This window comes from Myotis myotis, unplaced genomic scaffold (assembly GCF_014108235.1).
Source record: "Myotis myotis isolate mMyoMyo1 unplaced genomic scaffold, mMyoMyo1.p scaffold_m19_p_10, whole genome shotgun sequence".
In the NCBI taxonomy this organism is placed as follows: Eukaryota; Metazoa; Chordata; class Mammalia; order Chiroptera; family Vespertilionidae; genus Myotis; species Myotis myotis.
In genome coordinates, this window is record NW_023416314.1 from 38262434 (window position 1) to 38290061 (window position 27628).

At 57.3% G+C, this 27628-nt stretch overlaps 1 protein-coding gene across 14 annotated transcripts in view; it reads left to right on the forward strand.

The window, feature by feature from the left end:
• The window catches only part of GDPD5 (glycerophosphodiester phosphodiesterase domain containing 5), a 90924-nt gene that overhangs the window by 51446 nt on the left and 11850 nt on the right, over positions 1-27628 (forward strand). For 9 of the 14 annotated variants that reach the window (XM_036324937.1, XM_036324940.1, XM_036324942.1 and 6 more), the window contains 6 exons: positions 9644-9747; positions 12554-12647; positions 13270-13329; positions 21126-21275; positions 21549-21642; positions 21993-22138. In XM_036324937.1, coding sequence (XP_036180830.1) covers positions 9644-9747; positions 12554-12647; positions 13270-13329; positions 21126-21275; positions 21549-21642; positions 21993-22138 — 648 coding nt within the window. Of the gene's footprint in view, positions 1-9643; positions 9748-12553; positions 12648-13269; positions 13330-14320; positions 14489-21125; positions 21276-21548; positions 21643-21992; positions 22139-27628 lie in introns of those variants that run through there. The other 5 variants (XM_036324945.1, XM_036324946.1, XM_036324947.1 and 2 more) reach the window with 4 other exon arrangements.

A 27628-nucleotide genomic window follows, 5' to 3' on the forward strand; every position in this document is an offset into this window, starting at 1 on the left:
TACAGGAGGATTCCAAGCTGGCGCCCCACCTCCCTGTTCTATTACCGCCATGTGGGCCTATGACAGGGATGGGTGTGTGGCAGGAAAGAGTGGATTCCACTTGGGAATCAAGGTGGGCTCCCTGGATGAAGCAGCCGTTGGGACAGGATGCGATTGGTGTCGGCCAGAAGCACCTGGGTGGGCATTCCTGGCCAAGGGAGCTGCATGCAGTCTGCACTCCTCCCTGCCTCCTCCAGTGACTTAGTGTGTGACCTCGGGCAAAGCCAGACCCTCTCTGATCTCCACTTGCTTGTGGATTGGATGGAGCTACATATTCATGCCCCAAAGGTCCAGGGAGATAAGGGATACCCATGTGCCTCACCTCCTTTACCAAAGACACCTCCGCTCCCACCCTGGAGAAACGTGTCTTACCCACAGACTTGCAAAGGCTGGCTGCTCCCTTCTTCGGTGCTTTGGGGGAAAGGGGCCCAGCAGGTGAGAGAGGCACCCTCTGAGCTTCAGTTTTACCACTTCTAAAATCGGGAAGCTAAGCCCCCATTCCGGGGGGGGGGGGGGGGGGGGTCGGGTGGTTGGGGAATGTCTGGCCCGCGGGCTGTACAAGGCCCTCAAAATCATTTGGTCTGGCCCTGCCAAGGCATTCGGGTTGAGTTAATGAAAAGTTTGACTAAATATAGCAGGCTAATTTTTCAGTTGATAATTTTGTATGGCCCATGAATGACGTTATAAATATCCAAATGGCCCTCGGCAGAGAAAAGGCTCCCCACCCCTGCTGAACCTTACAGGGCTGCTAGGAGGATAAGAAAATGGGAGATGGTATCATTGCATCGTGAGAGAGAGGAGAGTCTGAGAGCGCCTGGGGTTGTGGCAGCACCGGGAGCTGAGGATTTATCTCTGCAAGAAAGCCATGTCGTCTCTGGCCTTTGGGGAACCCCCCACACCCACCTAGCTCTTCTCTGAATGTTGTGAGGGGGGCATGGCCATGCTGTGCTCCTGGGGACGTGGTCACGCCTTGTTCACGACACTCCTGACAGCCTTGAGTGGCTGCTTAGGGAGTGTGGAGGGGACAGCATGGTGATGGGGAACAGCAGGGCGTGCGACCACCCACCACCTGCGGCAGGGCCCTCGAAGGGGCTCTGGGATAATCCCTCCTAAGACTCTCAGCTCTTCCGCTCGGGTCTGCTCTTGGACGGATACAGCCCACAGGATGGGCGGGAGAAACTGGGCGCTCCAGGCTGGGCCTGGTTCCATTCCCCTGCCTAATGAGCAACTCTGAGTACCTCCTCTGCTCACCCTCCCCCTGCCACCACCCCCCCCCCCCACCCCAGCAGAAGAAGGGCAGACAGAGGCCTAATTGCCCTGCTCTCTGGAGCCCAGAATAATAAATCCAGCCTCTTAGGCTGTCAGGATCTGGCTGGGGTGGGAATTCTCATCCCTTTGCCTGCGAGGCCCTCATGCTGTCATACATCTCAAATCTCCCCAGGCCGCCCCTCCCCCAAATCTCCTGTGTCAGGGCCAGAATAATCCTGCCAGGGCCTGCCCACCTCTCCCTTCCAGGAGCTCCCCGCACCCTTCCCAGCTGACATTTCCTGGGCTTTTTTTGTGCAGTCAGTCCCCCCATTTGGAAGTTGGTGAGGGTGAATGAAACAGGCTGGTGATTGGAGGAACTGGGTGCCCAAGATCTGGCCTGCAGGCGGGCAGACTGGATAGGTAGCACCCCTCCGTCTCTCTCTCCAATGTGGTTCTCTGTGGTCCTGAGGGCATAGCTGGGCTCTAGGATTTCAAAGCAGAGCCAGGACCACAGGGGTGGCCCAGGGGCCAGAGCCCAGCCATGCGGAAGAAGCCGTACCAGGCAGGGCCAGCGCATGGGGTGAGGGCTGCCTCAGGACAGACTAGACAACCCAGAAACAGACCACACACATCCGAGCTCGTGCCTCTGTGCTAACGGAATGTGGGAGTTGTTGCACATATCACGTATGGCACCGGGACAGCCGAAGCATCCGTTTGGTGGAAGTAAAATGAGATCCCTGCCTCTTACCTCAAACCAGAATAAGTCCCAGATGGATTAAAATGTATTTTTGTTCTCTTGGGGGAAGCACACATTTGTTGAGAAGACTCAAACAACTTGGGAAGATGTAAAGTAAAAGAAATTCCATCTTTAGCGATAAGGCTTTCCAACCTCTCTCCATACACGTAGACATCCGTATGGAGCTATAGATAGATGGCTATAGACAGATGGGTTACATACAGATTTAAATGCAAACAATGAGGCCAGGAAATTGCCACTGTAAAATGGGAATTAGATATATAATCTTGGGCCACCTTCCTTAACCATGAGACCAAAGGCAAAACCTATAAAAGGAAAGAGATAAATTTGAGTGCCTAAAAACTTAAATTTTTATCCAAAAAAAAAATTTGAAAACAAAATTAAAGTCAAATGACAGAATAAAAAAAATACACCATATATGAAGGTTAATACTCTTATATAGAGAAAGCTTTTATATGCCCATAAGAAAAGAAGCCATTTCCCCAAACATAACCTGCCTGGTTCTGTGCCTTTGCACCTTCACGCCCTCCCTCTGCGTGAACCGAGGCTCCCTGGCTTTGTCCTCCTAGCAAGCCCCTTCCCTCCAGCTTTGCTGTGGGTGAAGCCTCTTGGAGGCCCTCCATACCTGGCCGTGTGCTCCTAAGCAGCCCATGTTACCCTATTCGCACACTCACTCCTAGGACTGGAGTTGCCTACTGGTCGGTCAGTCCTCTGGGTGGGTTGCTCAGAGTGGAATCCAGGCCTGTTTTATATTCCAGTGCCAGCACCAGTGTGTAGAACTGCAAGAGAGTGGTGGCGAGGACCTGGAGGGAGATGCTGGGATTTAGTTTGGTATAGGGCGTGAGGTAGGGGTCTAGTTGTATTTTTTACCAAATAGATGCCCGGATGTCCCAACACCTTCTGTTGGATTCTCTAGCATTTCCCTACCAATTTACCCTGTACATGTCCTGTGTCCATGCTCCCAGGCCATTTCCCCTTTTTGGGGTCTCAGATTTTCCATTTCCGAATAGGACCTTGAGCGGACAAGGCGAGATGATCTCTGAAATCTTTTCTAACGCTGGCATTCCAGTGGTCCTGACGTGGCATTGCCTGTGACTCGCTGTGTGACCTGGGGTAAGGCCCTGCCTCCTGAGTCTGTCTCCTCAGTCAGACAAGGATAATTACATGTTCTGTTCCATGTTGCTTTGAGACAGTTGGTACTAGGGGCAACCAGGCCTGGGTGTGAATTCTGTTCCACCATTATGTTTGCCCTTTGTGATTTGGGACAAATCACTTCCCCTCTCTGAGCCCTGGTTTCCTCCAACTCTCCCGCCTGCTTTGCAGAGCTTGGAGAGGATGAGATGAGATGGGGGCAAGTAGAGAGCTCTTAGGAGTCTCCCCTGATCGACCTCCAGCTCTGAAGAGCTCACACAGGGCTCTGTCCTCCGTAGCCAGTGATGGGCTATGAGACGAGATGGGGCAGCTGCCAGGCCGGGGTCTTCTTCCTCCATCCCTGCTGCTCCTAGGGCTGCAGCCTGCAGGGCCAGACCCAACCTCTGTGTCCGCTGATCCGGGCACCCACGTGGGCTGGGGGTGGGCCATCTGTTGGCTCTCCTCAGCAGTCGGAAAGATTTGGTGCAGTGCAGGGGGCAGGGGGAGACTTGATCACTGTCTTCACGTAATTAAAGGGCTGTCAGACGCAAAATGATAATTACAGGAACGATCCTGGATTTGGCGATTTACAGCTTACATCTGTAATCTTGTTCAGGCTGGCAGCCCTCCCATGACATAGAGGTGATGTCATCCCCGTGGACAGGGGAAGCGGAAGTTTGATGTCCTGATGGTTGGCCCACAGGCACCTGGCTAGTGAATGAGAAGGGCTGGCTCTTGATTATATTCCTCCTGGTCATTTGACCCCAATATTTCTTGCCCTTTTGGGGGGCTTGTTCTGTGTGGTATCAGAGAGCCAGCTGCAAGGGACAGTCAAGGAGACGGATTCAGCTGCGTCTCAAGGAGGGATGGACAGAAGAGAAATAACTCCTACGGCCCTCCCCTCACCGGGCACCTTGCAGGTTCTCCTGGTCTGTGCCACCTGCCAGCCCTGCTGTCCCATTTACAGAGCAGGACCCGGGCACTCGGAGATGATGAATAAATGTCTTCTCCGAGGTCACACATTCAGTAGGTAGCCAGTCTGGGATTCAAACCCAGTGTTGCTGGACCCCCAAACACAGCCTGTCCCTATCTGGCTTCTCTGAGAAGGAAGAACTTTCGGGCCAGAGGACGACCAGGCAGCATCCAGAGGGAGCCCGCCCATCCCTGGAGCTGCGGGAGCAGAAGCAGGCCGAGCTCCTGTCCTGGAGGCTATAGAGGCCGTCTGTGCCCCAGGTGCAGGCTGGGAGCAGGAGCCCACTATGGATCTGAAGTCGATGATGGTGTCAAGGTCAGGGAGGTGGCTCCTGCTCAGGTGCTATTCTGACACAGAGTTCAGGCTCCAGGTTCTATTTGGGGACCCAGGGGAGGTGCTCCAAACCCACAGGGTCCCCAGCCGTGGGCGCAGTGTCTGTGCGCATCCTGGCCTGAGGTCGCGGTCCAGGGCACAGGTAGCAGCAGCACTTCCTGTGTGGGGCGGGGGTTTGGGGCTCCAGCCCAGCTCTGTGACTGTGACTGTGTGAGCCCCAGCTGCTAATAAGCTCTTGCCACCGTTTGTCTCTGAATGCAGAAGGCTCTGGGGTGGGCGGGACAGATGAAGAGGGAGAGGAGGAGACGTGACAATCAGCATGAGGCAGTGAGAGAGAAGGAGCCGGGTGTTTGGGGAAATGGGCACGCTGGTGCTTGGCAAGGATGGAGGGTCTCATCTTCGGGGGGCGGGGGGAGGACAAGAGTGGGAGGAGACGAGGCTGAGGGTGTGGGCTGAATGCCTGGGGCCACTGGGATTCTGTCACAGCCACGGCTGGGAGAGTGAGCAGTGCACAGCCAGGGCCCGTCCCTTCCCGGGCTGCTCTCAGCCTCCTCCTCCTCCTGCCGGCTGCACCTGTCAGTGCAGGAACTGCTTGACCTTTGTCCTGCAGAGGAAGGAGGCTGGAGTGCCTTCCCTTGGTTGCGTGGGGCCGCCGGGCTCAGCCCGAGATGATGTCTGGTCTTGTCCACTGGCGCCCTGAAGCCTTCCTGCATGACAGCTACCATCACACATCCTCTGTTCCTCATACCAATCTGAGCACTACCTGTGCCCCACAGGATGTGGGCCCGGGCACACAGCGATATCTTCATCACCCCGGCCGCAGGGAGCCCACAGCCTGCAAACTGACCATATGAGGCTCCGTGTGCCCCTTGACGTTCGTCACCTTATTGAACATCAACCCTCTGAGGCAGGGCTTATCACCGCCATCTTATGGGTGAGAAAACCCAGACTCAGAGGAGCTGAGTACATTGCCCAAGTGGCAGGGCCAGGTCTGTCTTCTGCCTTTCAAGCCTGGCCTCTTCCATCGCCGTCATTCATGTGGTTGGGGGTCACGTCAGCGGGTCCATCCCAGGAATCTCTGCAGAAGGGGTCGGGAAGGGAGGTCTTCAGAGGCTGGGCAATGGGAGGGCTTCCCCTGCGAGAAAGAGGTTGGGTGGGAGGTGAGGGGGGCAGAGAGAGAGGAGAGAGGAATCCCAGTGAGCTGAGCTGGGCCTGGGGTGGCCATGCAGGGCACCGGTGGAGCCTGTGGGGACTGCCTCCTGTCAGGACACCTGGGTTCAGTCCCACGTCCCCTCCTCCCCCACTGTGTACATCGCTCCACCTCTGAGTCACCTCCACTCATCCATATGCATGCAAATTAGCAAAAGGCGCCCCTTCCCCAGGACTCCTGACAGGCATCCGCTGGAAAGTTGTCATGACAGATATGCCCATTGCGGGAACCACGATGGAAGTGGCACTTTTCAGTGCTGGGATCCACAGCTGGCTCAGCCATACATGGGGCCCTTCTCTGAGGTGCAGGGTCTTCATTTGCTCTCCGCTGGGATAACTGTCCATAAATAAGTACCCTGGCGATTTGCTCTCCGCTGGGATAAGTGTCCATAAATAGGTACCCCGGCGTCGAACCAACTGTGAGAGGTGACGGGGGCCCGTGGATCCGCTGCCGCTCCTCTGGCTGCTCAGCCCGGAGCAGGGCCCGGCTGGCTCGTTAATGTGAGCAGCGTCCCCGGCCGCCCTGCGCCGCCCTGACAGGGACCATTAGTGCCCTTGGAGCCTCTGTCAGTGAGCCGCTCCCTGCCCCCCACTTCCTCCTGCCAGTTCCTTGCCTTCTTCTCCCCCTTCCTCCAGCCCCTGCCATCAGTTTTTTCCTCTGATTGTTCTTAGAATGACCCTTCTGTGCCCCTCCCCCCCCTGCCCCCTGCGTTGGTGCCTCTCTATCCCCATCTGCAGGCTCCCTGTGGCCATGGGGCCTCTGGCTTCCAGTTCCTAGGACGGGTTTCCCTAGGTGCCCCCAACCCTAGCTCATGCCTGATAATGGGGTTCCTGGATCCCCGTTGCGTAGGCCCTGCTTCCTTCTGTGTCATGCTCTGGGTGCCTCACACATCTGCCAGCTCTAGTCTTGCCACTCTGGCTGGTTCCTAGGGGCAGGGCAGGGCAGCCCCTCATTCGTGCCCTGTCCTCCCTGCCCCACTCTCAGGATCTAGCCAAGTGAGGACAGCAACCCTTAGTGGACAAGACGCCTGCCTGCCTGCCGTGGCCCCTCCCGACACCTGTGGTCTCCCTGGCCACCTGTCAGCATCGCCCCGGGTCCTACATCACAGCTCATCCCAGGACACCTCCCAACACCTGTGACACTCCCTGTCCCTGCAGCCAGCCCCCTGGTCCCACCAGCTGTGGTCCCCTAGCCTGCTTGCCTGGGACAGGACCCATCACAGGCCGAGGCTCAGCTCTCCCCGGGGCCCCTCCGAGAACCTCATCACCTGCTCAGAGGCGCAGCGTCCTTGTCCCACTGAGGTAGAGCGATCTCTGGACAGGTGGCCACTCGCCACTGCCGGGGTCCGCAGAAGTCTAAGGCTCCTATGTCGGGAGCCCCAGTGAGATCTCTCCTGGGAGGGCGTACTTATTGGGGAGAGGAGAAAGGTTGTTTTCTCGCCTTCTGTTTCATTATCACCTCTTCCTTAAGTTCCCACTCACCCTGGGAATATGAAGACCATCCAGATTTTCAAGGCTCTCACAGTACAGCAGGGAGACCCACACACAGAGAGACAGTTCTAGACCTGCAGGGCGTGTGTCGGAACGGACATGGGTAATGGGAACGCTGAGGAGCGGAGTCTCCCTGTGAGGAACGGTGGGTGATTCGGGGCGTGGCGTGTAGAGTGCACATGTGGGGCAGAGGTGGGGCTGGGATGCAGCAGGGGGTTGGGGGGCTCAGGCCCATGGGACTCTCGAGCTGGAGCAGGACGTCACCAAGGTGGACCAGTCTTAGGAGACCCAGATGTTGAAGTTGGCCTGGGACCTGCCGCTGCACTCTGCAGGAAATGGGTGCAAATGAGTTTTTATCTGTGAGCAAATAAGAAGGGGAGGTAGCAAGAGGGATTCCTAGAAGGATGTGAGGGGAAGGATGCTGGACCCCGCTGGGTGGGGGTGCTGGCTCATTGTGCCAGTGTGGGCCAGCCCCTCTGAGCCAGGGCCCAGACGCAGAAAGCAGGGCTGAAATGGCCCTTCTCTGCTCCCCTAGACAGTCCCAGCCAGTCTCTGTCGGTGGCTGCTGGGGTTCCATCGCTCCAGAAAGGCACATGGCTTGCCTGCCCGCGCCAGGTTCCTCCATTCCTGAGCAAGGCTGGGCCTGGAACTGGGGCTCATGCCATTCTGTGTCTGGGAGGGGCAGACACCAGTGGCCTACTCTCTGAGAAGCCACCCCCTCCACCTCCTTCAGCGTGGTGTCATCATCACATCTCCATTTATGTTCCAAGTGGAGGAGGCTGCTTTGTCACCCACCTCCTGCCCAGGAAGTGTTCATAGTCACGACTCGCCAGGGTTTGAGGGCCTTCCCTGCGTGCTGGGGAGAGACAGCACGTACTTACAGATGCGCCGAGCACCTGAGTTGTATTATCTCATTTAATTCTCACATCGACCCCACAGATAAGTACTATGGTCCTCTTGTCACAGAGGGGGGAACTGAGGCACAGGCTGCATCGGCGTGCACTGCCCAGGCTATACAGCTAGTAAGTGGTGGGCAGGGAATCTGGCTCCGCTGTGCTGTCTGTTGACAGCGTAGGATGGCGGTATCCTGGGCAGCGGGTGAACTCTTCTCCCCGTCACCAGTACTGAGGGAGTGGAGGCAGGCTCAGGCCCTGTCCTCGCAGAACCCGAGGCGGCACAGAGTTGTCACGGGGAGACACAGTCACATGGACAGATCACAGAGCACAGAAGGCGAGTTTAAAGAGGCTCCCTGATGCTGTGGGAGCCCCGAGGAGGGAGCATGGCGGCAGGGGCAAAGGCCAGGAAGGCTTCCCAGAGGAGGTGACATTTGAGCGGACTTGAAAGGTGAATGTGAGGTGACCATCCCCAGAGCGAGGGAACTGGTAGGGGATATGAAGCAGGAGAGGTGAGGGTGGGGAGCACCCCCAGAGGGAACCCCTGCTTGGCTAAGCAGTCAGGAGCCATGAAGAAAGTAAGTTGGGATTAGAACTGTAGCCCAGGGCTGGCTGAGGTGAGGTGAGCTGCATGGAGCCTGGCAAAGGCCTCCTGACAATGCCCGCGCGAGAGATTGCCCAGCGGCTGCAAACTCGCCGGCCCATCGAGGGGTGGTCTTGGTTCTCTCCTGCACTGACTTCCCCTCCAGGGCCGTGGGTGGGTTCTGATGACCTCAGCAGTTTCCCAGACAGCAGGATGTCCAAGCTCGCTGTGCTGCTGAGATAAGGGGACGGATGGAAACAAGGATTAAACCCGGGGCCCAGCGGAAGCAGCTGCAGACTGAGCAGCAGCCGTGTGGGTCAGCAGCCCCCACCCTCCGCATCCCCACTCCTGCAGGAGACAGAGGGGTGGCCTGGCCCAGCCTTGAGGGGCCAGTGCCTGGTGGGGGCCGCAGAACCCTGCATTTCCTCAAGTCCAGAGTGTGTGTGTAGGGGCGGGGGGAGGGGGGCTTTAATCCTCTGATAACTGGCTGTGGGACTTAGGCAATCGCTTTGCCTCTCTGGGCTTCAGCGTTTAATCAGTAGTTCAGAGCGGACGTGGAGAATAATGCCTGCTTTGTAGGCCTGTGTGAGGAGGGAAGGAGATGAAGACTGTGACCGATCACAGACTGCAGGTCACCATGCCAGTGGGAAGGCTCGGGGCAGATGTGGCCTTCGCTCCTGGGGCCACTGCCAGAGCCGAGAGACTGGTGCACCTGGCAAGGCCTCAGGCTGCGGCCATAGGGCCCCCCTCGGGGGTGGAGCCCCACCCTGCTCCCAGCTCCCCCCCAGTTTGTGCCTCGGGCTCTGCGATGTTGCACTGGACACTTCCCCCCTCTGAGCCTCAGGTCCCTACCACTGTGAAGAGGGCACCAATCCCTGCCTGGCAGGTTTGGCTGCAGAGGGGGAGAAGGAGGGCACATTCAGGCAGGCAGCCTGCTAGGCCAACCCGTGACCCCGCTTGACCCCTCTCCTGCTCTGCTCCTCCAGTGGGAACGCCTCTGGTTCCTGCTCCTCACGGTCACCTTCGGCCTCACACTCACCTGGCTCTACTTCTGGTGGGAAGTCCACAATGACTACAATGAATTCAACTGGTGAGTGGGGACAGGGGGTGGGGACGAGGCCTGGGTCTCAGGCATCCAGTGGCTGAGACTGGGGGGTGGGGGTGGTGGTGGCGGTGGAGTTTGAGCCTCTCTCTCAGGCTGGCGCTCAGAGCTCTGCCACCAACTCTGTGGCTTTGGGGCAGGGGTCTCTGGAAAGACAAAGCCCAGGGGGAACTGAGACCAGCTGGGGGCGGGGGGGGGGGGGGGCAGGAAGGGAACTCCTTCCTGTGCTATTTTGGAAAATAAGAATGGCCTCATGCAGGCCTCAGCAGGGGGCAGGGGCTTCTGGCTGTTTGTAGATGAGGACTCCAAGGCCAGAGATACAATGGCCTCAGCAGAGGTGGTCCTGACACCACCTCCTCACCCCTCACCACCCATTCTGAACTCCTTGATTAGGGCCTTGGGCAGGGCTGGCAGATGCTATGGTTCTGGGATGGCTCAGCTCAGGCACCTGCTTTCCCCCCCACACCCCGCCCCCGCCTCCATTGCCTGTCTTTGTCAAACAGTGAAGGGAAGAGGGCAGGGACCCTGAGTTCTAGTGGGAATTCCTTCAGGCCCAAGTTCACACAATCAGTTGGGGGCAGAGTTGAGGCTGGAAAGCCAGGCCCCTCCTGGCCCCTCACCACCCCCACCCCACCCCCCGCCTCCTTTCAGTGCTATCTCTTCCTTTTGGTCAGAAGTTCAGCTCAGTGCAACTGTGAGCAAGTCTCTGGTCCACTCTGAGCCTCAGTGTCCTCTTCTGTAAAATGGGGTAGCTCTGAGCCTGGCTGACTGTCTCATGCCGTCTACAGAGCCACCACCTCTTCCCAGAGAGGTCTTTCTGAGAGTGGAATGAGATGACTTGAGAGGGCTCAAAGCTCTACCTCACCCTGAGGGTCCTTTCCTGGGAGGCCCATTCTCTAGCTGGAAGGGGCCATGATGTTAGAATTGGGGTCCTCTGGGGCCATGGTTCTGGGATTCCATGGTGATCCTAAGGTTCTGTTCATGGAGTTGGGCATCCCCTCCCCGCTGTGTGGCCCTAGGTTGCGCCTCCATTTTTAACGAGCACAATAAAGGGTGTGCTGCTGTCCCGCCCCAGCCTGGCAAGATGAGCCCAGCCCAGCTGAGTCCCCGAGGTGGCTCTGGCCTTTATTAAATGCCATAAATCATCCGTGTAGGCATCACAGCGCCGGCACTGTGCTGGGCGTATAGGACCGTTCCCTGCTGGCCCTCGCTGCAGACCGTGGGCAGTTCTGCTGAACCGGAGGCTGCTACCTGGAAAACCACCAGGTCCATCCCCGTCATGTTCAGGTGGGGAACCTAAGGCCCAGAAAGGGGCAGGACTCACCCGTGGCCACCCAACCACTTCGTACCAAAAAGTCATCCCGAGGACAGTCTGAGGAGACTGGGGCTCAGAGAGGTTAAGCAGCCTTCCCGGAGTCACACAGTGAAATGCAGACAGCTCTAGGACAGCTCGAACTTCTGGCTTTGGTTCGAGCCTGGCTGACTGTCTCATGCCGTCTACAGAGCCACCACCTCTTCCCAGAGAGTGAGCTCTCTGTCACTGCGTGGCTCAAGCAGAAGATGGGTGCCTGTCCGTCAGGAGGCTGCCTGGGACTCAGGGGTGGCCTGAACATCTGCCTGTCACCTCGGTTTCTTGAAGTCGGGGCTGGGATTCGGGGGAGCCTGGCCCGGCCTTGTGGTGTCTGGAGAGGGTGTGAGTGAGACCCAGGCAGCCAGGGCTGGATGACAAGAGCCAGGGAGGGGATTCGGGCTGTTGCTGCCCAGGAGGGCTCCCCGGCGAGTGAGAGACATGTGGAGCCAGGGCATTTGGCAGAAGTCGTTACCAGGAGCCGGTCCCACCTTCTCTGGGCCTCAGGTTCCCCATCTATACGGTAGAAGAGTGCACTCCGTGATCTTCCAGGTGGTAGATTTTCCTCTGGAATCAGAGGGCGAGGGCCAGGGAAGAGCCGGAAACAGGTGCCTTAACAAGTTTATAGCCTTTAGCCCTGTAACTCTCTTTGTAGGAGTCTATCCTAAGTAAATAGTTACCAGTACAGAAAGATATGTGCAAAATTTTCTTTTTTGTGTTAATTTATAATAGCGAATAATTGGAAATGATTAATTGCCATTAGTGGGAGGTTGGCTACATATGGTGCATTAATTCAACAGAAGACTACGGGGCTGTTGAAAATCACATTTCCTCGGATTTGTACTGACCTCAGTAAATGCCTGTGCTAATTAGAAGAGAATTGATTACTTATCACATGCCCCCTGCCCCCAAACCCCAAATTCATCCTCAGGAAATCCTTTGAAGGGCATTTGATCAATTTAAGGCCCCTTATTTTCACATTCTAGCACTGAAATAGAAATGAGTGTCACAATTGATGGCATTTTAGGATCAGTGGAGCCTGTCACCTCCACAGGGACCTACAAGCCAGTAAGAGGCACAGTGGGTGTTTGAATCCGAGTGTACTTCCCTCCAAAGCCAAACTCTGACCACTATGCTATACCAGCTTTGCTGTTTATACAAATCTATAAGCATAGGCGGGAACCCACTGGAAGAAAAGTCAGCCCAGTCTGGGAAATGTTTATGTCTGGGCTGTAGAACTACGGAGATTGTTGTTCTCTCCTTTATGCTCTTGGCATGCATGCCCAGGCTCCACCACGAGCCCTCGCCCTCGCCAGGCCTGGCTGATGATGGAGAGACAATAGCATCATTGCGGAGTGGGCAGGGCCTGCCCCTGAGCCTGGCCAGCCTGAGGCAAGGCCCTGGCTCCTGGTGGAGGTCTGACCCCGGCCCCCTCTCCTCCTGCAGGTACCTCTACAACCGCATGGGCTACTGGAGTGACTGGTCCGTGCCCATCCTCATGACCGCAGCCACCGCCTTCATCTACATCGCGGGCCTCCTGGTAGGCGGGGCTGGCCCTGCTCCCGGGAGGGGCGGCATGGCCTGTGCAGGGCTGATGCAGAGGCCTGCCCGGGGCTGATGGAGGGAAGCTGGCTTTCCCCTTCTCTTGGCTGCTGCACCCTCAGGGGCTTGGCTCCTTCAAGGTGGGAGGTCGCCTTGCTTCTACCCCATCCTGCAGTGTCCTCACAGACCGCCCCCCCCCCCCCCCCCCCCCCCCACCTAGAGGGAGGCCTCTGCTCTTAGGAGCCGCTGCAGACTTCCTCTTCCTGGAACTTCTGCTTTGGTTCCTGCACCCAGAGCCCTATTCCCTCAGACTCTGGTCAGTCCCTTTGTTGGATGGGGGGCTCCTTGGGGCCTGGAACTCCTACAACATGACTTGAGCAGTCCCAGGGCAGCAAGGCCGAGGGAGAAATCCTAGAGGAGGAGGAGGAGCGGGAGGCCTGGAAGAATTTGGGAGGAGGCCAGGCGTGGGCCAGGCTGGGCTTTCCCATTGCCTGTGGGGAGGGTTTGTTGACTTTTCTGAGCCAGATCCAGAGCTGAGTGGGGAGAAGCATGTCTGGGAATTGGCGGAAACCTTTGAGCCACACGTGGAGGCTGACGGCCGCCCTGTGGCCCCTCCTCAGGTCCTGGCGCTGTGTCACATCGCCGTGGGGCAGCAGATGAACCTGCACTGGCTGCACAAGGTAGGGGCTCCTCCACGAGGTCCGAGGGGGGAGGAGGCCGGCACATCGCCCCTCCTCGGGGGCCCGGTTACGATTGTTCTGGTAGCTCACACTCCGTACTCTCTCTGTGCCCAGCACTGTCCTCCCGGCCTGGCCTGTATGAACTCATTTAACTCTCACAGTAGCCCTATGTTGTAGGTACTGTTATCCTATTTTGCAGCTGGAAACACTGAGGTACAAAGCGGTTAAGTAAGTTGCCCAAGGTCTCCCACTTTGCCAGTGGAGGATCCAGGGTCCTCACCCCGTAGCCGCGCAGGGAGCCAGCACGGGGTCCCACGGGTGGGGCTCTGCCTCGGGTCGCACCCTCTCCTCATTCCGCAATGAGCTCATCCTGAAACCGACCCAGCTTAGCGTCCTTTCCACCACTCCCATTGCTCCCAGGCGGACCCCCCCCCCTCCCCGCCCAGCATGACGGCCCCCATGACTTGGCCCTGCTGAGGCCTCCCAGCTGCCATCATGGGTCGCTCACCCCCAGCTCTGGATGAGACATCGCAGGCCCTGCCAGCATGGCTGTCTCTCCTCTACTTTACCTCCTCACTCTCGCCTCCCTCTGTCTCCCTCCGGCCCTTCCTTGGTTCTCCACCCCCTGCCCAGGATGCTTGGACTCCCCAGCCCCTGCAGGGCCCGCCCGCCACCACAGCCTGCAGGTCCACGTTGTCCGTTGCTGGTTCCCTCTGGCGCCCTGACCTCGGCCCTCCCCAGTCTGGGAGCTTCTTGCAGACCAGGAGGACTGGCTTTGCCCATCTCTGTCCCTGGCGCCTCACTGGGTGCTGGGCCCAGCACAGGGAGGCTTCGGAGAATCAGGGCCTCGGCCCTCTTGGCCCTCTTGCTGCTTGTCGCCTGCACGGTGCTGAGTGCACCAGCCTGACGCCTGCTCTTGAGGCCCCAGGGGTCGCAGGGGTGGCACAAAACTGACCGAGAGAGAGCCCTTTCCTCGCAGGAGCACCTGGGCCATGGAGGGAGGGCTCGGCCGTCTCTCTTTTCCCAGAGCCTGGCTCAGAGTGGCCGTGCCGTTTAGGACGGGGCAGACATGTCTGGAAATAACCATGAGCCCATGGGTGGGTCCAGAGTGACTCTGAGGAGAAGAGGGACGTGGAGCAGGAGCTGGAAGGAAGACATAGTGAGTCCGAATTGGGCTGCGTAGGGGGAGGTGCCTGAGGGCATCTGAGGGGCCTTGGAGATCAGGAGCTGGGGAGCCAGACTGGGGACTGGGGTCTTGGAGGGTGAAGAGCAGCCAGCAGCCCCTGGGTCCCACCTCCGCCTGCTTGTCACTCTACCCAGAGGCCTCCTCTGGGCTTGGGAAGTCCCCTCTGTGCGGCACTTTTATCTCCCGGCTGCAAAGCTGACACTTGAAAGAACCGCACCAGATGGCACCTGGGTGGGGCTGGCTCACACCGCGGTCACCTCCTCTAGTCACGCCTGGTCCTCAGCAGGTCACACCTGCTCGGTCCTGGTGGAGAGGCCTCCGGAGGCGCGGAGCCGGCAGGGGCGCAGCTCACTGCCCGGATTCTTCTCCTGGGTGGGGGATCAGATCCCTTCATCTGCACGGAGCCAGCTCCGGTGCCAGCCCTGACTTCCTGCCCCTCTGCCCCTGCCCATGAGATCTCAGCGTGAGGAAGGTCCAGCCGGAGCTGATGCACAGCTGGACCCATTGCACCAGGAGGGAGGCAGCTCCCTGGGGCTGAGTTTTCAAGTAGGTGCTAGACACCCTTCTGTTCTGTTTCCAATATTCTACCATTTGAGTAGGAGATGCTAAGGAATCCTTGTCCTTTTTTTGTTTTAACCAATTTTTGACCGTCTGATACATTGACATGGTTCGAAATTAGGTACAAAAAAGTACACAATGTAAGTCTCCCTACTCTCTCTCCAAAGTATTGTAAGCATATACACATATTCATATACTAGTACACTTCCTTTTTCCTTTTCTTTACACACAAGCCTCTATACCCTCCATTTCTTACGTTAACAAAACTCTTGGAGCACCTCCCTCTCAGGCCATTGAGAGCTTCCATTGTCCAGCCCCTGCTCCTGTCCCCGTGTTTAACCCTGAGTCCCAAGGTATCTAGTCGGCCCCCTGATGACATCCCAGTTGCTTTTTAAATATATGTTTATAATATATATATTTTTTATAATATATATTTTTTATTTCAGAGAGGAAGGGAAAGGGAGAGAGATATAGAAACATCAACGATGAGAGAGGACCATCGATCGGCTGCCTCCTGCACGCCCCCTACTGGGGATCGAGCCCACAACCGGGGCATGTGCCCTGACCTTGAATGGAACCGTGACCTCCTGGTTCATAGGTCAATGCTCAACCACTGAACCACACTGGCCGGGCCCCAGTGGCTCTTAATTCATTGCCAGGACCATGTGATCTGTGTGGGGAATTCTACAGTATGTTTTTGTGACTGTGATAGTTCTTGTCAAATCGCCTCCTTGCCAAGGGCCACCAGTCCATGCTCCCTTGCCCATGAAGTGTTCGAAGATGTCTGGGCTTGAGCCCACTAATGGGTGAGCCTAGCCCCTTGGTGTCATTTTGATTTGCATTTCCCAGATGATGCGTTAGATTCAGCATCTCTCATGTGCTTGAGTCACTTGCATGCTCTTTTCCGTAAGCTGTCTCTTCATATCTTTTGCCTTTTTGCTACAGGATTTGCTTTTTGCTTATTAATTTGCAGGAGTCCTTTACAGATTCCGAAAACCCGCCCTTTGGCTGATGAACTGCAATAACTCTTCCTCGTGTGTCACTCCGCCTCTGACTTTGCTTGCTGTGGTTTTGCCGTGGGAATTTTTTGTTCTTAAGGATGTGACTCTGTCTTCTCTATTTATGGCTCCTGGCTTTTGTGTCAGAGTCTTTCCCACTCTGATTATAACAAAGGTCTCCGTGGCATTATTTGATAGTTACATGTTTCTACTTTTAATAACATTTAAAATTTTAACATTTTGGAAGTTACTTTCAGGTATAGGATGGTCTTACTTTCTTCTTCTTAGATGGTTTCCCCGTTCCTATCTATTGAGAAATATACTCTTTCCCTTCTAATTGGAGATGCCACTTTTATATATGCTGATTTTTTTTTTTTTTAATCCTCACCCGAGGATATTGCTCCATTGATTTTTAGAGAGAGTGGAGGGAGGGGGAGAGACAGAGAGAGAGGAGCATCGATGTGAGAGAGACACATCAACTGGTTGCCTCCCGCACACAGCCCCAGGGCTGGGGATAGAGCCTACAACGGAGGTACATGCCCTTGACCGGAATTGAACCCAGGACCCTTCAGTCTGCAGGCCGACGCTCTATCCACTGAGCCAAACCAGCTAGGCAGTGGTCGGCAAACTGCGGCTCACAAGCCACATGCGGCTCTTTCGCCCCTTGAGTGTGGCTCTTCTGCAAAATACCGACTTCTGCGCACGGGCCACGAAGTTTCAATCGCACTGTACATGCGCGCCCGCACGTGGTATTTTGCGGAAGAGCCACACTCAAGGGGCGAAAGAGCCGCAGTTTGCCAACCACTGAGCTAGGGCGTATGCTGATTTTTAAAATCTGTTTAGATCTGTTTTTGAGCTTTTTATTTACTTCCGTTTATCTCTCTGCTCTTATATCAGCATCTAACTGCTTTACATACTACAGCTTTACACTGTGTTTTCATCAAGATCTTTATTTTGAGAGTCCCTGGCTCCCCCGAGTCCTGAGCAGGGGAGGGCTGGGGAGTAGGTGCCAGGACGTGCCAGGCACTGTGCTCATCGTGACAGCCGTGCCCGTCGCTGAGTGGGCACTCACTCTGTGTGTCGGGCGCGTGCCACACAGTATCCCGTGTTCTCCGCGTAACCATCCTGTTCGCCTGCTGCTCGGCCCACTTTTAGAAATGACACCACTCGCAGGTAGTGAGCATTTACTGCTTTAGCGCCAACCACTGCGCTAAGCACCTCCCTTGTACTCTCTCGTTTCTCTTCCCCAGGACCCGTGGGGTCCGCACTCGCTCTCCCCGTTTCACAGCCCAGGAGCCCTGCTCCGAGAGGCCCACCTCCCCCTTAGGCAGCAGAGCTGGGATGTGCTGGTGGATTTATCCAGTGTGTCCCTGAGCCCCGGCCAACCAGCTGCTACCGAACCCAGATTCTAGCCACCACCGCCCCCCCCCACCCGCCTGCCCCCAGGAGGCCAACCTGTGGCACCTTTGCGAGGTGGGGCTCCCACTCCTCTTGGGTGCCAGCACCCAGCAACGCTCACCGAACAAGTGGATGCAGCCCCCGTGTCCCTGTCCTTCCCACTGTCCTCACACACCACAGTCTCACCAGCACGGAGACCAAAGGCCGGTTCTCAGGACAGCGGCTGCCTCTGGGCTTCTGGGGGCCTTCTCCCTCCCAGTCAGGTGGGAGGAATGGCGGTCCCGCTGCTGGGATTCAGTGCTGTTCTTGTGGCTTAAGGACACGCGTGGGGGAGTCCCTCAGACAGCGGGCATTGCAGCCACGCTGCTGCACACAATGGTGCCACCACAGCAACGGCAGAACTCATCATCAAAGTTTTAATTGCCTGAGGGTTGTGGGGAATTTGTTTAATTTCCACTAGCAATTACACGTTGCCATAAGGTGCTCTCAGCAACGACCCTTCAGAGACGCTGGCTGTGCCCAGCGCCTGCCTGGCAGGGCAGCGGGGGGCAGGCGCCTGCGCAGTGAGGGCGCTCTCAGGGGTGGTTGGGACACTGGGCTTCCCGCAGTGCAGCATGACCTCTGACCCAGGCAGAATGGGGTTTGGGTCCAGATCCACCCCCTCGACGCTTCCCGACCAAGCAAACCCTATGGTCTCTGAGCCCAGTTTCTCTGTATAAAATGAAGATAGGGCCTCACCTGGGACGTTAGGAGAATAAACATGAGGAAAACCGGGGACCTGCTTCCCCTTCCCATCTCCCCAGGCAGGCAGGCCAGTGGCTGAAGGCCCCGCCTGGCTCAGCCTTATTGCTCTGCTTATTGGAACATTTGTTTCCAGCCTGATGGGCTGGCATGACAACCCCGCAGAGGAAAACTTCATCCCAGGCCGGAACGAGATGGATCTGCCCGCCTCTGCCCTCACCACCTAGAAGCCCATTCAGAGCTTGTCCCGGCTGGAGGGTGGTCAGAGCACTGCTGAGAGGGGCTAGACTGGCCCTGCAGGAAGAGAGAGAGGGGAAGGCCGCTGGCCGGCAGCGAGGACAGTGGGGGCAGGGGGTGGTGGCCTGGCTGCCCGGCCCCTTAGGGAGAGCAGGGTAGGGCTGTGGGTAGAGGTGTCACCTGGGCACTACCTGGCCTGCCTGGCGTGCAGGGAGGTGTGCAGAGTGAGTGCCACGGGGTGGGGGGGTGGGGGGAGGTCTCTGGAGACTAAGTAGCCAGACACCAGACTTCGCTTAGTTTGGGGGAGCATCTGATGTGCATGAGATGGCCCAGATCCCCTCTGTCCCCAGAGACCTCTGTCCTGTGAAGTCCCCTCTAGTCTTCCATCAGGACTGGGCTTGCTTTCTCCAGGAGCAGCTGGGAGGGCAGCCCCGGTGACACCTAGAGACTGGGGGCTCGGAGGCTGGGGCTGAGGGCAGGCCTCTGCCATGGGCTGGGGCTGAACGCTCTCCCACCTCTGTCTGCTCAGCCTGAAGGGCCATGTGGGCCTGGCCGGCAGGGGACACGCTGTCCTGGGCATCAGGCTCCCACAGGGACCTGGCTCCTCAGCCTCCTGCCCCTGTGGTCCAGACAGCTCACCCTTCACTCCAAAGGTTGCTGGCAGGGCTGGGGAGGGCCTTGGCTGGCCCCTGCTGGGCCCAGGAGAGCCTGGACGCCTCAGTTAGGAGGGGTGTCTTCCCTCCTCACACCCTCCCTGGGGCTGAGCCAGGGCTTCACCTCCACCTTGCTCCAGCTCCTCCCACCTCTCCACCCCCTCCTGTGTCTCTTGGTCCTTGTCTCTTCTTACCTGGCTCTGTGTCCTCCTCCTGCCTCTGTCTCTCGCTGTCATCTGTGTCTCTTGCTGTCATCTCTGTCTCTCGCTGTCCTCCCTGTCTCTCGCTGTCCTCTCTGTCTCTCGCTGTCCTCCCTGTCTCTCGCTGTCATCTCTGTCTCTCGCTGTCCTCCTGTCTCTCGCTGTCATCTCTGTCTCTCGCTGTCCTCTGTCTCTCGCTGTCCTCCCTGTCTCTCGCTGTCCTCCCTGTCTCTCTCTGTCCTCTCTGTCTCTCGCTGTCATCTCTGTCTCTCGCTGTCCTCTCTGTCTCTCGCTGTCCTCTCTGTCTCTCGCTGTCATCTCTGTCTCTCGCTGTCCTCTCTGTCCTCCCTGTCTCTCGCTGTCATCTCTGTCTCTCGCTGTCCTCTCTGTCCTCTGTTCATCCCTGTCCGCAGTCATCTCTGCCTGTCTCTCGCTGTCTCTGTCTCTCGCTCTCCTCTCTGTCTCTCTCTGTCCTCCCTGTCTCTCGCTGTCCTCCCTGTCTCTCGCTGTCCTCTCTGTCTCTCGCTGTCCTCTCTGTCTCTCGCTGTCATCTCTGTCTCTCGCTGTCCTCTCTGTCCTCCCTGTCTCTCGCTGTCCTCCCTGTCTCTCGCTGTCATCCGTGTCTCTCGCTGTCCTCCCTGTCTCTCGCTGTCCTCCCTGTCTCTCGCTGTCCTCCCTGTCTCTCGCTGTCCTCCCTGTCTCTCGCTCTCCTCTCTGTCTCTCGCTGTCCTCCCTGTCTCTCGCTGTCCTCCCTGTCTCTCGCTGTCCTCCCTGTCTCTCGCTGTCCTCCCTGTCTCTCGCTGTCCTCCCTGTCTCTCGCTGTCATCCGTGTCTCTCGCTGTCCTCCCTGTCTCTCGCTGTCCTCCCTGTCTCTCGCTGTCCTCCCTGTCTCTCGCTGTCATCTCTGTCTCTCGCTCTCCTCTCTGTCTCTCGCTGTCCTCCCTGTCTCTCGCTGTCCTCCCTGTCTCTCGCTGTCCTCCCTGTCTCTCGCTGTCCTCCCTGTCTCTCGCTGTCCTCCCTGTCTCTCTCTGTCCTCCCTGTCTCTCGCTGTCCTCTCTGTCTCTCGCTGTCATCTCTGTCTCTCGCTGTCCTCTCTGTCTCTCGCTGTCCTCCCTGTCTCTCGCTGTCCTCCCTGTCTCTCGCTGTCCTCCCTGTCTCTCGCTGTCCTCTCTGTCTCTCGCTGTCCTCCCTGTCTCTCGCTGTCCTCCCTGTCTCTCGCTGTCCTCCCTGTCTCTCGCTGTCCTCCCTGTCTCTCTCTGTCCTCTCTGTCTCTCGCTGTCCTCTCTGTCTCTCGCTGTCATCTCTGTCTCTCGCTGTCCTCTCTGTCCTCCCTGTCTCTCTCTGTCCTCCCTGTCTCTCGCTGTCCTCTCTGTCTCTCGCTGTCATCTCTGTCTCTCGCTGTCCTCCCTGTCTCTCGCTGTCATCTCTGTCTCTCGCTCTCCTCTCTGTCTCTCGCTGTCCTCCCTGTCTCTCGCTGTCCTCTCTGTCTCTCGCTGTCATCTCTGTCTCTCGCTGTCCTCCCTGTCTCTCGCTGTCCTCCCTGTCTCTCGCTGTCATCTCTGTCTCTCGCTGTCATCTCTGTCTCTCGCTGTCCTCCCTGTCTCTCGCTGTCATCCCTGTCTCTCGCTGTCCTCTCTGTCTCTCGCTGTCATCCCTGTCTCTCGCTGTTTTCCCTGTCTCTCGCTGTCATCTCTGTCTCTCGCAGTCTCAGCTTCTTTCAGTCTGTGCTGTCTCTCTCCTGCTCCCCCTTTCCTGCTTTGTCTGCCTCTTCTGCGCTCTCATCTCCTCCCATGGTCCCGGCCTCTCCCCCTGCTCTCCCTCTCAGACACACTGGGGCCCTTGGCCTGCCCAGCCACACCTGCTCTTCCCCTTCCAGATGGGGCTGGTGGTCATCCTGGTGTCCACGGTGGTGGCCATGTCGGCCATGGCCCAGCTGTGGGAGGACGAGTGGGAGGTGCTGCTCATCTCCCTGCAGGTGAGTGAGGTTGGGGTGGGGCTCCCCTCAAACACTCAGAGGAAGGCAGCGTGTCTCTTTATCACATGATTTCCTCAGACCAAGACCCCACGGGGGCAGGAGGGGCCCAGGTCTCAGCAGGTCAGGGGAGGGAGGGTGACAGCCCAGGGTCCCAACGCCCAGTGTCTCCGGGGTGCCCTGCCCCGTGGACAGAGACGGGCCACCAGGGTGTTGGTGGCCAGAGGGTCTGGCATGGCTGGGAGTCAGTGGTGCCTCTTGCCCCTCGCACACAAGGGCACAGCTCCGTTCCTGCACATGGGGGCCCTGGCTGCCATCACCGCGCTCTCCTGGATCGTGGCAGGACAGTTCGCCCGGGCAGAGCGGTCCTGTAAGTACGACTGGGCAAGACCTGCCCCCCAGCCCCGCCCTCCCCTAGATGTTCCTTGGGTGCCCTGGGAGGAGTGGGGGGCCTTGCTCTCGGCGTGGCCGTGGGGTCCATGGAGGGCTGCAGCTCCAGTCAGCAGTGTCCACTTCCTCGTCTGTGTCTGTGTGTGAGTCAGAGGCCAGGGTCCCCTCTCTCTGGTCACGGTGGGGGCTGCCCTTAGTGCAGGGTCTCTTCAGAGCATGTGTGTCCTGACACTGGAGGGGACAGGGGTCTCCCACAACCTGCCCAGGGCTCATGGTCGGGCCTGTTGGGAGCTGAGCACTCACGGGCGGTGCTCTCGCCTGTGCCCACAGCCTCCCAGATGGCCATCCTCTGCACCTTCTCCGCCGTGGTGTTTGCCCTCTACCTGGCCCCTCTCACCATCTCCTCTCCCTGCATCATGGAGAAAAAGGACCTGGGCCCCAAGCCCGCCCTCATTGGCCACCGCGGGGTCCCCATGGTGAGTGCCCCTGAAGGCCCTGACAGGGGAGGGGCGGGAGCAGAGCTGCTGTTCTAGAGGAGATGAGCAAAGACCTGTCTCCTTGTAGGGAGGGACTTGCAGGGAAATGAGGAGGATGCATGGGGTGAAATACTACAATCTTCAGCCTTCGGAGGGAATGTGGGAAGGGCTGATGAGAGGCTGAGAGCGGGTGGGCTAGGAAGACCCGGGAGAGGGCTGCCGGGTGGGGTGGAAGCAGGGCTGCCTGCAGGCTGTGACCGGGCTGTGGGGCAGGAGAGGCGGGCGCAGCCCAGAGCCCACTGCCAAAGGGAAGACTGTTCCAGCTGAACTGGGCAGAAATGGGAGAGAAAGGAGTCCGAGTCAGTGGCAGCCCCTCTGCTAACGCCCTGTGACCCCGCAGGGCCTCCCCTCGAGTGGGCGTCCTCCAGAGCCGGCTTCCTCCGCCCCCTGGCGGCTCTGGGAGCCTGACTGACTCCATCTTCTCTGGGCCAGTTTCCTCATCTTGTGCCCTGAGATTCCGAGAGCCTAGGCCAGGGGTGGGCAAACTTTTTGACTCGAGGGCCACAATGGGTTCTTAAACTGGACCGGAGGGCCGGAACAAAAGCATGGGTGGAGTGTTTGTGTGAACTAATATAAATTCAAAGTAAACATCCTTCCTATCTAATAAAAGAGAAACATGGTAATTAGCGTACGACCGCTACCCTTCCCATTGGCTAATCAGGGCAATATGCAAATTTACTGCCAGCCAAGATGGCGACCAGCAGCCAGGCAGCTTGAAACTAATATGAGGCTTGCTTGCTTCAGTGACGGAGGACTCCAATGTTCCCCGCCTGCCGCTGCAGGCCTCTGAGCTGCAACTCTAAGCAACTATGTTACAAATATAGAAGCTAAACAAAACCCCAGAAACCTGCTTTAGTCTGCCGGGCTTCAGCCAGCAGGATCACAACATTGTAAGCAAAGGCCAGAAACCTACTTTCAGCAGCGGAGGCCTAAGAGCTGGAGCCAAGCCTCAAAGCTAAAGCTGGCCCAGAATAGAAAAAAAGAAAAAAAGGAGCAGTTGGGAGCTTTAGTCACCCCCAGCCTGAAAACAGCCCTCAGCCCCTCACCCAGACTGGCCAGGCACCCCAGTGGGGACCCCCACCCTGAAGGGTGTGTGACCAGCTGCAAACAGCCATCATCCCCTCACCCAGGCTGGCCAGGCACCCCAGTGGGGACCCCCACCCTGAAGGATATGTGACCAGCTGCAAACAGCCATCATCCCCTCACCCAGGCTGGCCAGGCACCCCAGTGGGGACCCCCACCCTGATCCAGGACACCCTTCAGGGCAAACCAGCCAGCACCCACACGTGCACCAGGCCTCTACCCTATATAGTAAAAGGGTAATATGCCTCCCAGCACCAGGATCAGTGGAGCCGCACGGCCTCCCGGCACCGGGATCAGTGTGACAGGGGGCAGTGCCCAAACCCCCTGATCGCCCTGCGGCCCTGTGTGTGACAGGGGGCGGGGCCACAACCTCCCTATCCACCCTGCTCTGTTCATGACAGGGGAAGGTGCCCCAACCCCCCCCCCCCCCACGGGTCCTGCTCTGTATGTGACGGGGTAGAGCCATAACCTCCCCATCGGCCCTGCCCTGAGTGTGAGAGTGGTGGCGCCCCAACCCCCTGATCGGCCCTGCTCTGTGGGTGATAGAGGGCGGCGCCCCAACCCCCGGATTGGCCCTGCTCTGTGCGTGACAGGGAGCGGCGCCCCAACCCCCTGATCGGCCCTGCTCTGTGGGTGATAGAGGGCGGCGCCCCAACCCCTGGATTGGCCCTGCTCTGTGCGTGACGGGGTGGTGCCGCTACCTCCCCATCGACCCTGCTCTGAGCCTGACCAGGGGCTGCACCTAGGGATTGGGCCTGCCCTCTGCCACCCGGGAGCAGGCCTAAGCCAGCAGGTCGTTATCTCCCAAGGGGTCCCAGACTGCGAGAAGGCACAGGCCAGGCTGAGGGACCCCCCTCCCCCCCGAGTGTACAAATTTTTGTGCACCGGGCCTGTAGTCATTACATAAAAGGGTACGGTCTTTTCTTTTTTTAGTTTTATTCATTTCAAACGGGCCGGATCCGGCCCGCGGGCCGTAGTTTGCCCACGGCTGACCTAGGCCGAGGGCCTTCGAGGCAGGACACACAGCACGTGGGAGGTGCTCAGCTGTGAGCCTGGGAGACGCCCCTGTTACCTTGGGCAGCCCTCCCCCTTCTCTGGGCCAGGTTTCCTCTCCTTGAACCTGGGTTCTCTGCAGAGGGAGTACCACTCCCCCCCTCAGCGGGGACTTTGCGAGAGCTTTTTCTTGGCTGTCACAGTGACTGGGAGGCCCGTGGTGTTGAATTTCAGGGGAGCCCAGGGGCCCTCCCACCAAACCCTGCTCTGGTCACAGTACCTCCTGGAGGCAATGAGCTGGACGGGCCATGGCTTTGGAGTCGGAGGGACTGGTTTGGGGTCTGGTTTTGCCATGTGCTCCTGTGTGTGTCAAGGGTCACCTGTCCTCTCTGAGCCTCATGCCCTGTCTATGGAGAGAGAGAGACACACAGCCTTCCCAGACCGAGGGTGCTGAGGGAGGGGAGCGGCCAGGGAAGGAGCAAGGTGGCCCAGCCTGGATTATTATTTCAGTAGAAAATGTTCAAACAATCACAGACATAGAAAGAGTGACGTAATGAAGAATAGACAGAGTAATGAATCCAGTACCACCTTCAACATTCATCCGTGCTTTGTTATTCTTATTTCATCTTTCCCTACTTTTCTTTTTTCTACTGTAACATTTTATTTTCTTTTTAATCTTTTAAAATTTTTATTGTTGAAAACTAGAGGCCCAGCGCATGAAATTCGTGCATGGAAGAGGGGTCCCTCAGCCCGTCCCGCACCCTCTCACAATCCTGCCTGCCTGATCACCCCTAACTATTCGCCTGCCTGCCTGATTGCCTCTAACCACCTCTGCCTTGGCCCCCGCCACTGTGGCTTCATCCAGAAGGTTGTTTGGCTGTCCAGTCTAATTAGCATATTATGCTGTTATTATTATAGATACTACATATGTCCCTTTTTTCCCCTATCGACCCAATCCAGCCCACTCCCACCCCCGCCCCCACCCCAGGCCTTCACCGCCCCACTGCCCGTTTCCATGGGTTATGCACATATGCATACAAGGTCTCTGGTTGATTACCTCCCACCCAGCCCTTCTCCCCTGCCTTCCGAGATCCCACACTCTGTCTGCTGTAATATTTTAAACCAGATCTCAGACATGGTATAATTTAGCCATACTTCAGGGTGTATCTCTAACCATAACACATAAGGACTTCTTTCTTTTTTTAACATGACCACAACCACAATGCTGTTATAACACCTAACCAATTAATAATGTTGAACCCATGCTCGGTTTTCCTTTATCTCAGAAATATCTGTTTACAGTTTAGTTGTTAAAAATCAGAATCCACTGGGGTCCAGCCAGCACATCTGGCTGACCTCTCTTCTGAGTACATTTAGTTGTTTAGTTGCTGTTTAGTTGTTGAAGGAACAGTCATTTGTCCCGTGGAATTTCACACATTGTGCCTGTTCTTGGGGCGTTTTCTGAGGGGCTGGCAAAGGCATCAGCACAACTCGGTGTGTTGCTGCGATCCCGTGCACATCCCCCTGTGGTGGGCTTTGACTCGGTACATACATCTGGGTGTGATAAGTCCAAGTGCACATCCCTGTCTTGGACGGTGCCCATGTGCCCTTCCTATGCGAGTGCCTGAGAGTGTGCACACATGCACACTTTAATATTTGGTTGGACTAACTCCAAAGCTTGGACTTTTAGCCACAGAGGCCTGCCCACTTGAGTTTGTGACATGCCTCCCCCCGCCCACCCCCACCACCACCATCCCTCTACACACACACACTCCTGACAGCAGAACCACACGTGGGCTTAGGCCAGAGGCATTGAGAGCCCCAAGATGGGGATTAGCAAGTCACCTGAGTGCACACATACTTCTCGGGGTCCTCCTGGAGTCCCAGGACTGGCCAGGGAGGGCCAGCTTTCCATGCCTTTTCTCTAGGAGGCCAGCACTTAGCAAAGGGAGAGCCGAGTTGAAAAAAGCCTCGAGAAAGAGACTTTGCCCCTTCCAAACACTTCCTCGGGCCACCCACAGCCTCCCTCTGCAGCCCCAGCCCGAGCAGGAGAGAGCAGTGACCCATCCTGGGTGGTCACTCGTGGAGACCTGGCCACAGGACCCTCGTGCTCTCTCCAGACGCCTCTGTGGCCCTGCCCCACCTCTGGGCGAGGCCTCACACAGCCCATTTCCCTGGGAGACAGGGCTGCTCCTCACCAGGGAAAGGGGGAGAAAGAAACTCAAATGATAGAGCCCACTGATGTCTGTTATACCACCCATGAGCTTGATAATATTAGCCCATTTTACAGCTAAAGAAACTGAGGTTCCACAAGGGGAAGTGATGGCCCAGGACTGGGAAATGGTATTGCGCCTTCTCAGCTCCCAAGCCCTTTCCGCCCCAGGCTACCTCCCAGACGAGGGTGGTGTGATACATGTTGGGGAACCGCACAGCCAGGGGGAGAGAGAATGGGAATGACCTTGTCTTGGTGGGAATGAGATCAGCCATGGGGACCCTTTCCACCTCATCCCTTTGTAGCCAGGAGCCCTCCCTCGCCATCTTCCTTGTGCTGCTCCTGCTCCTACCCCAGTGATGGCGAACCTATGACACGCGTGTTAGAGGTGACACGCGAACTCATTTTTTTGGTTGACTTTTCTTTGTTACATGACATTTAAATATAAAAAAATAAGTCTTTGTTTTACTATGGTTGCAAATATCAAAAAATGTCTATATGTGACACGGCACCAGAGTTAAGTTAGGGTTTTTCAAAATGCTGACACGCCGAGCTCAAAAGGTTCGCCATCACTGTACCTAGCCCAGCCCTTGGTGTGGTGCTGACCCCCAGTGGCAGCAAAGGGTATGACAGAGTCCTCAAACCAGCTAGAACTAGGGAAACTTAAAACCTCCACTCTCCCAAGTAGAGCGAGCCTTAACGCAGAGTGAATATGCTCTCTCAAGGGGCATGTGGGGAACCTGGGGTCTATGAGAGAAATGGATGCACCACCCAAGGCCACACACTGGTTGACGGTAGAGTCAGAGCTAGAACCAGGCTTTTCGGATGTGGATGCTGTAAGGTTAGCAGTTGTCACTCCTTATTGTGTATCAGCCAACATGCTGGGACTTTCGACCCAGGTAACAGTCAGGAGATGGTCTTGTCACCTTCTGCACAGAGGGGAAGACCAGCCGCCCCCTGAAACTGCTGCCGATCGACCCTCTCCTCTCGCTCTGGGACCTCTACCTGGACTCGGGGGATAACAGGGGAAACTTGGCATTCACCCCCCCCCCCCGGCCCAAGACTGCCATAGGCAGAGGACTGTACCCCACATTTATATACACCAACCCTAACCACCCCTGCTCCCCACTCCCACCCAGAAA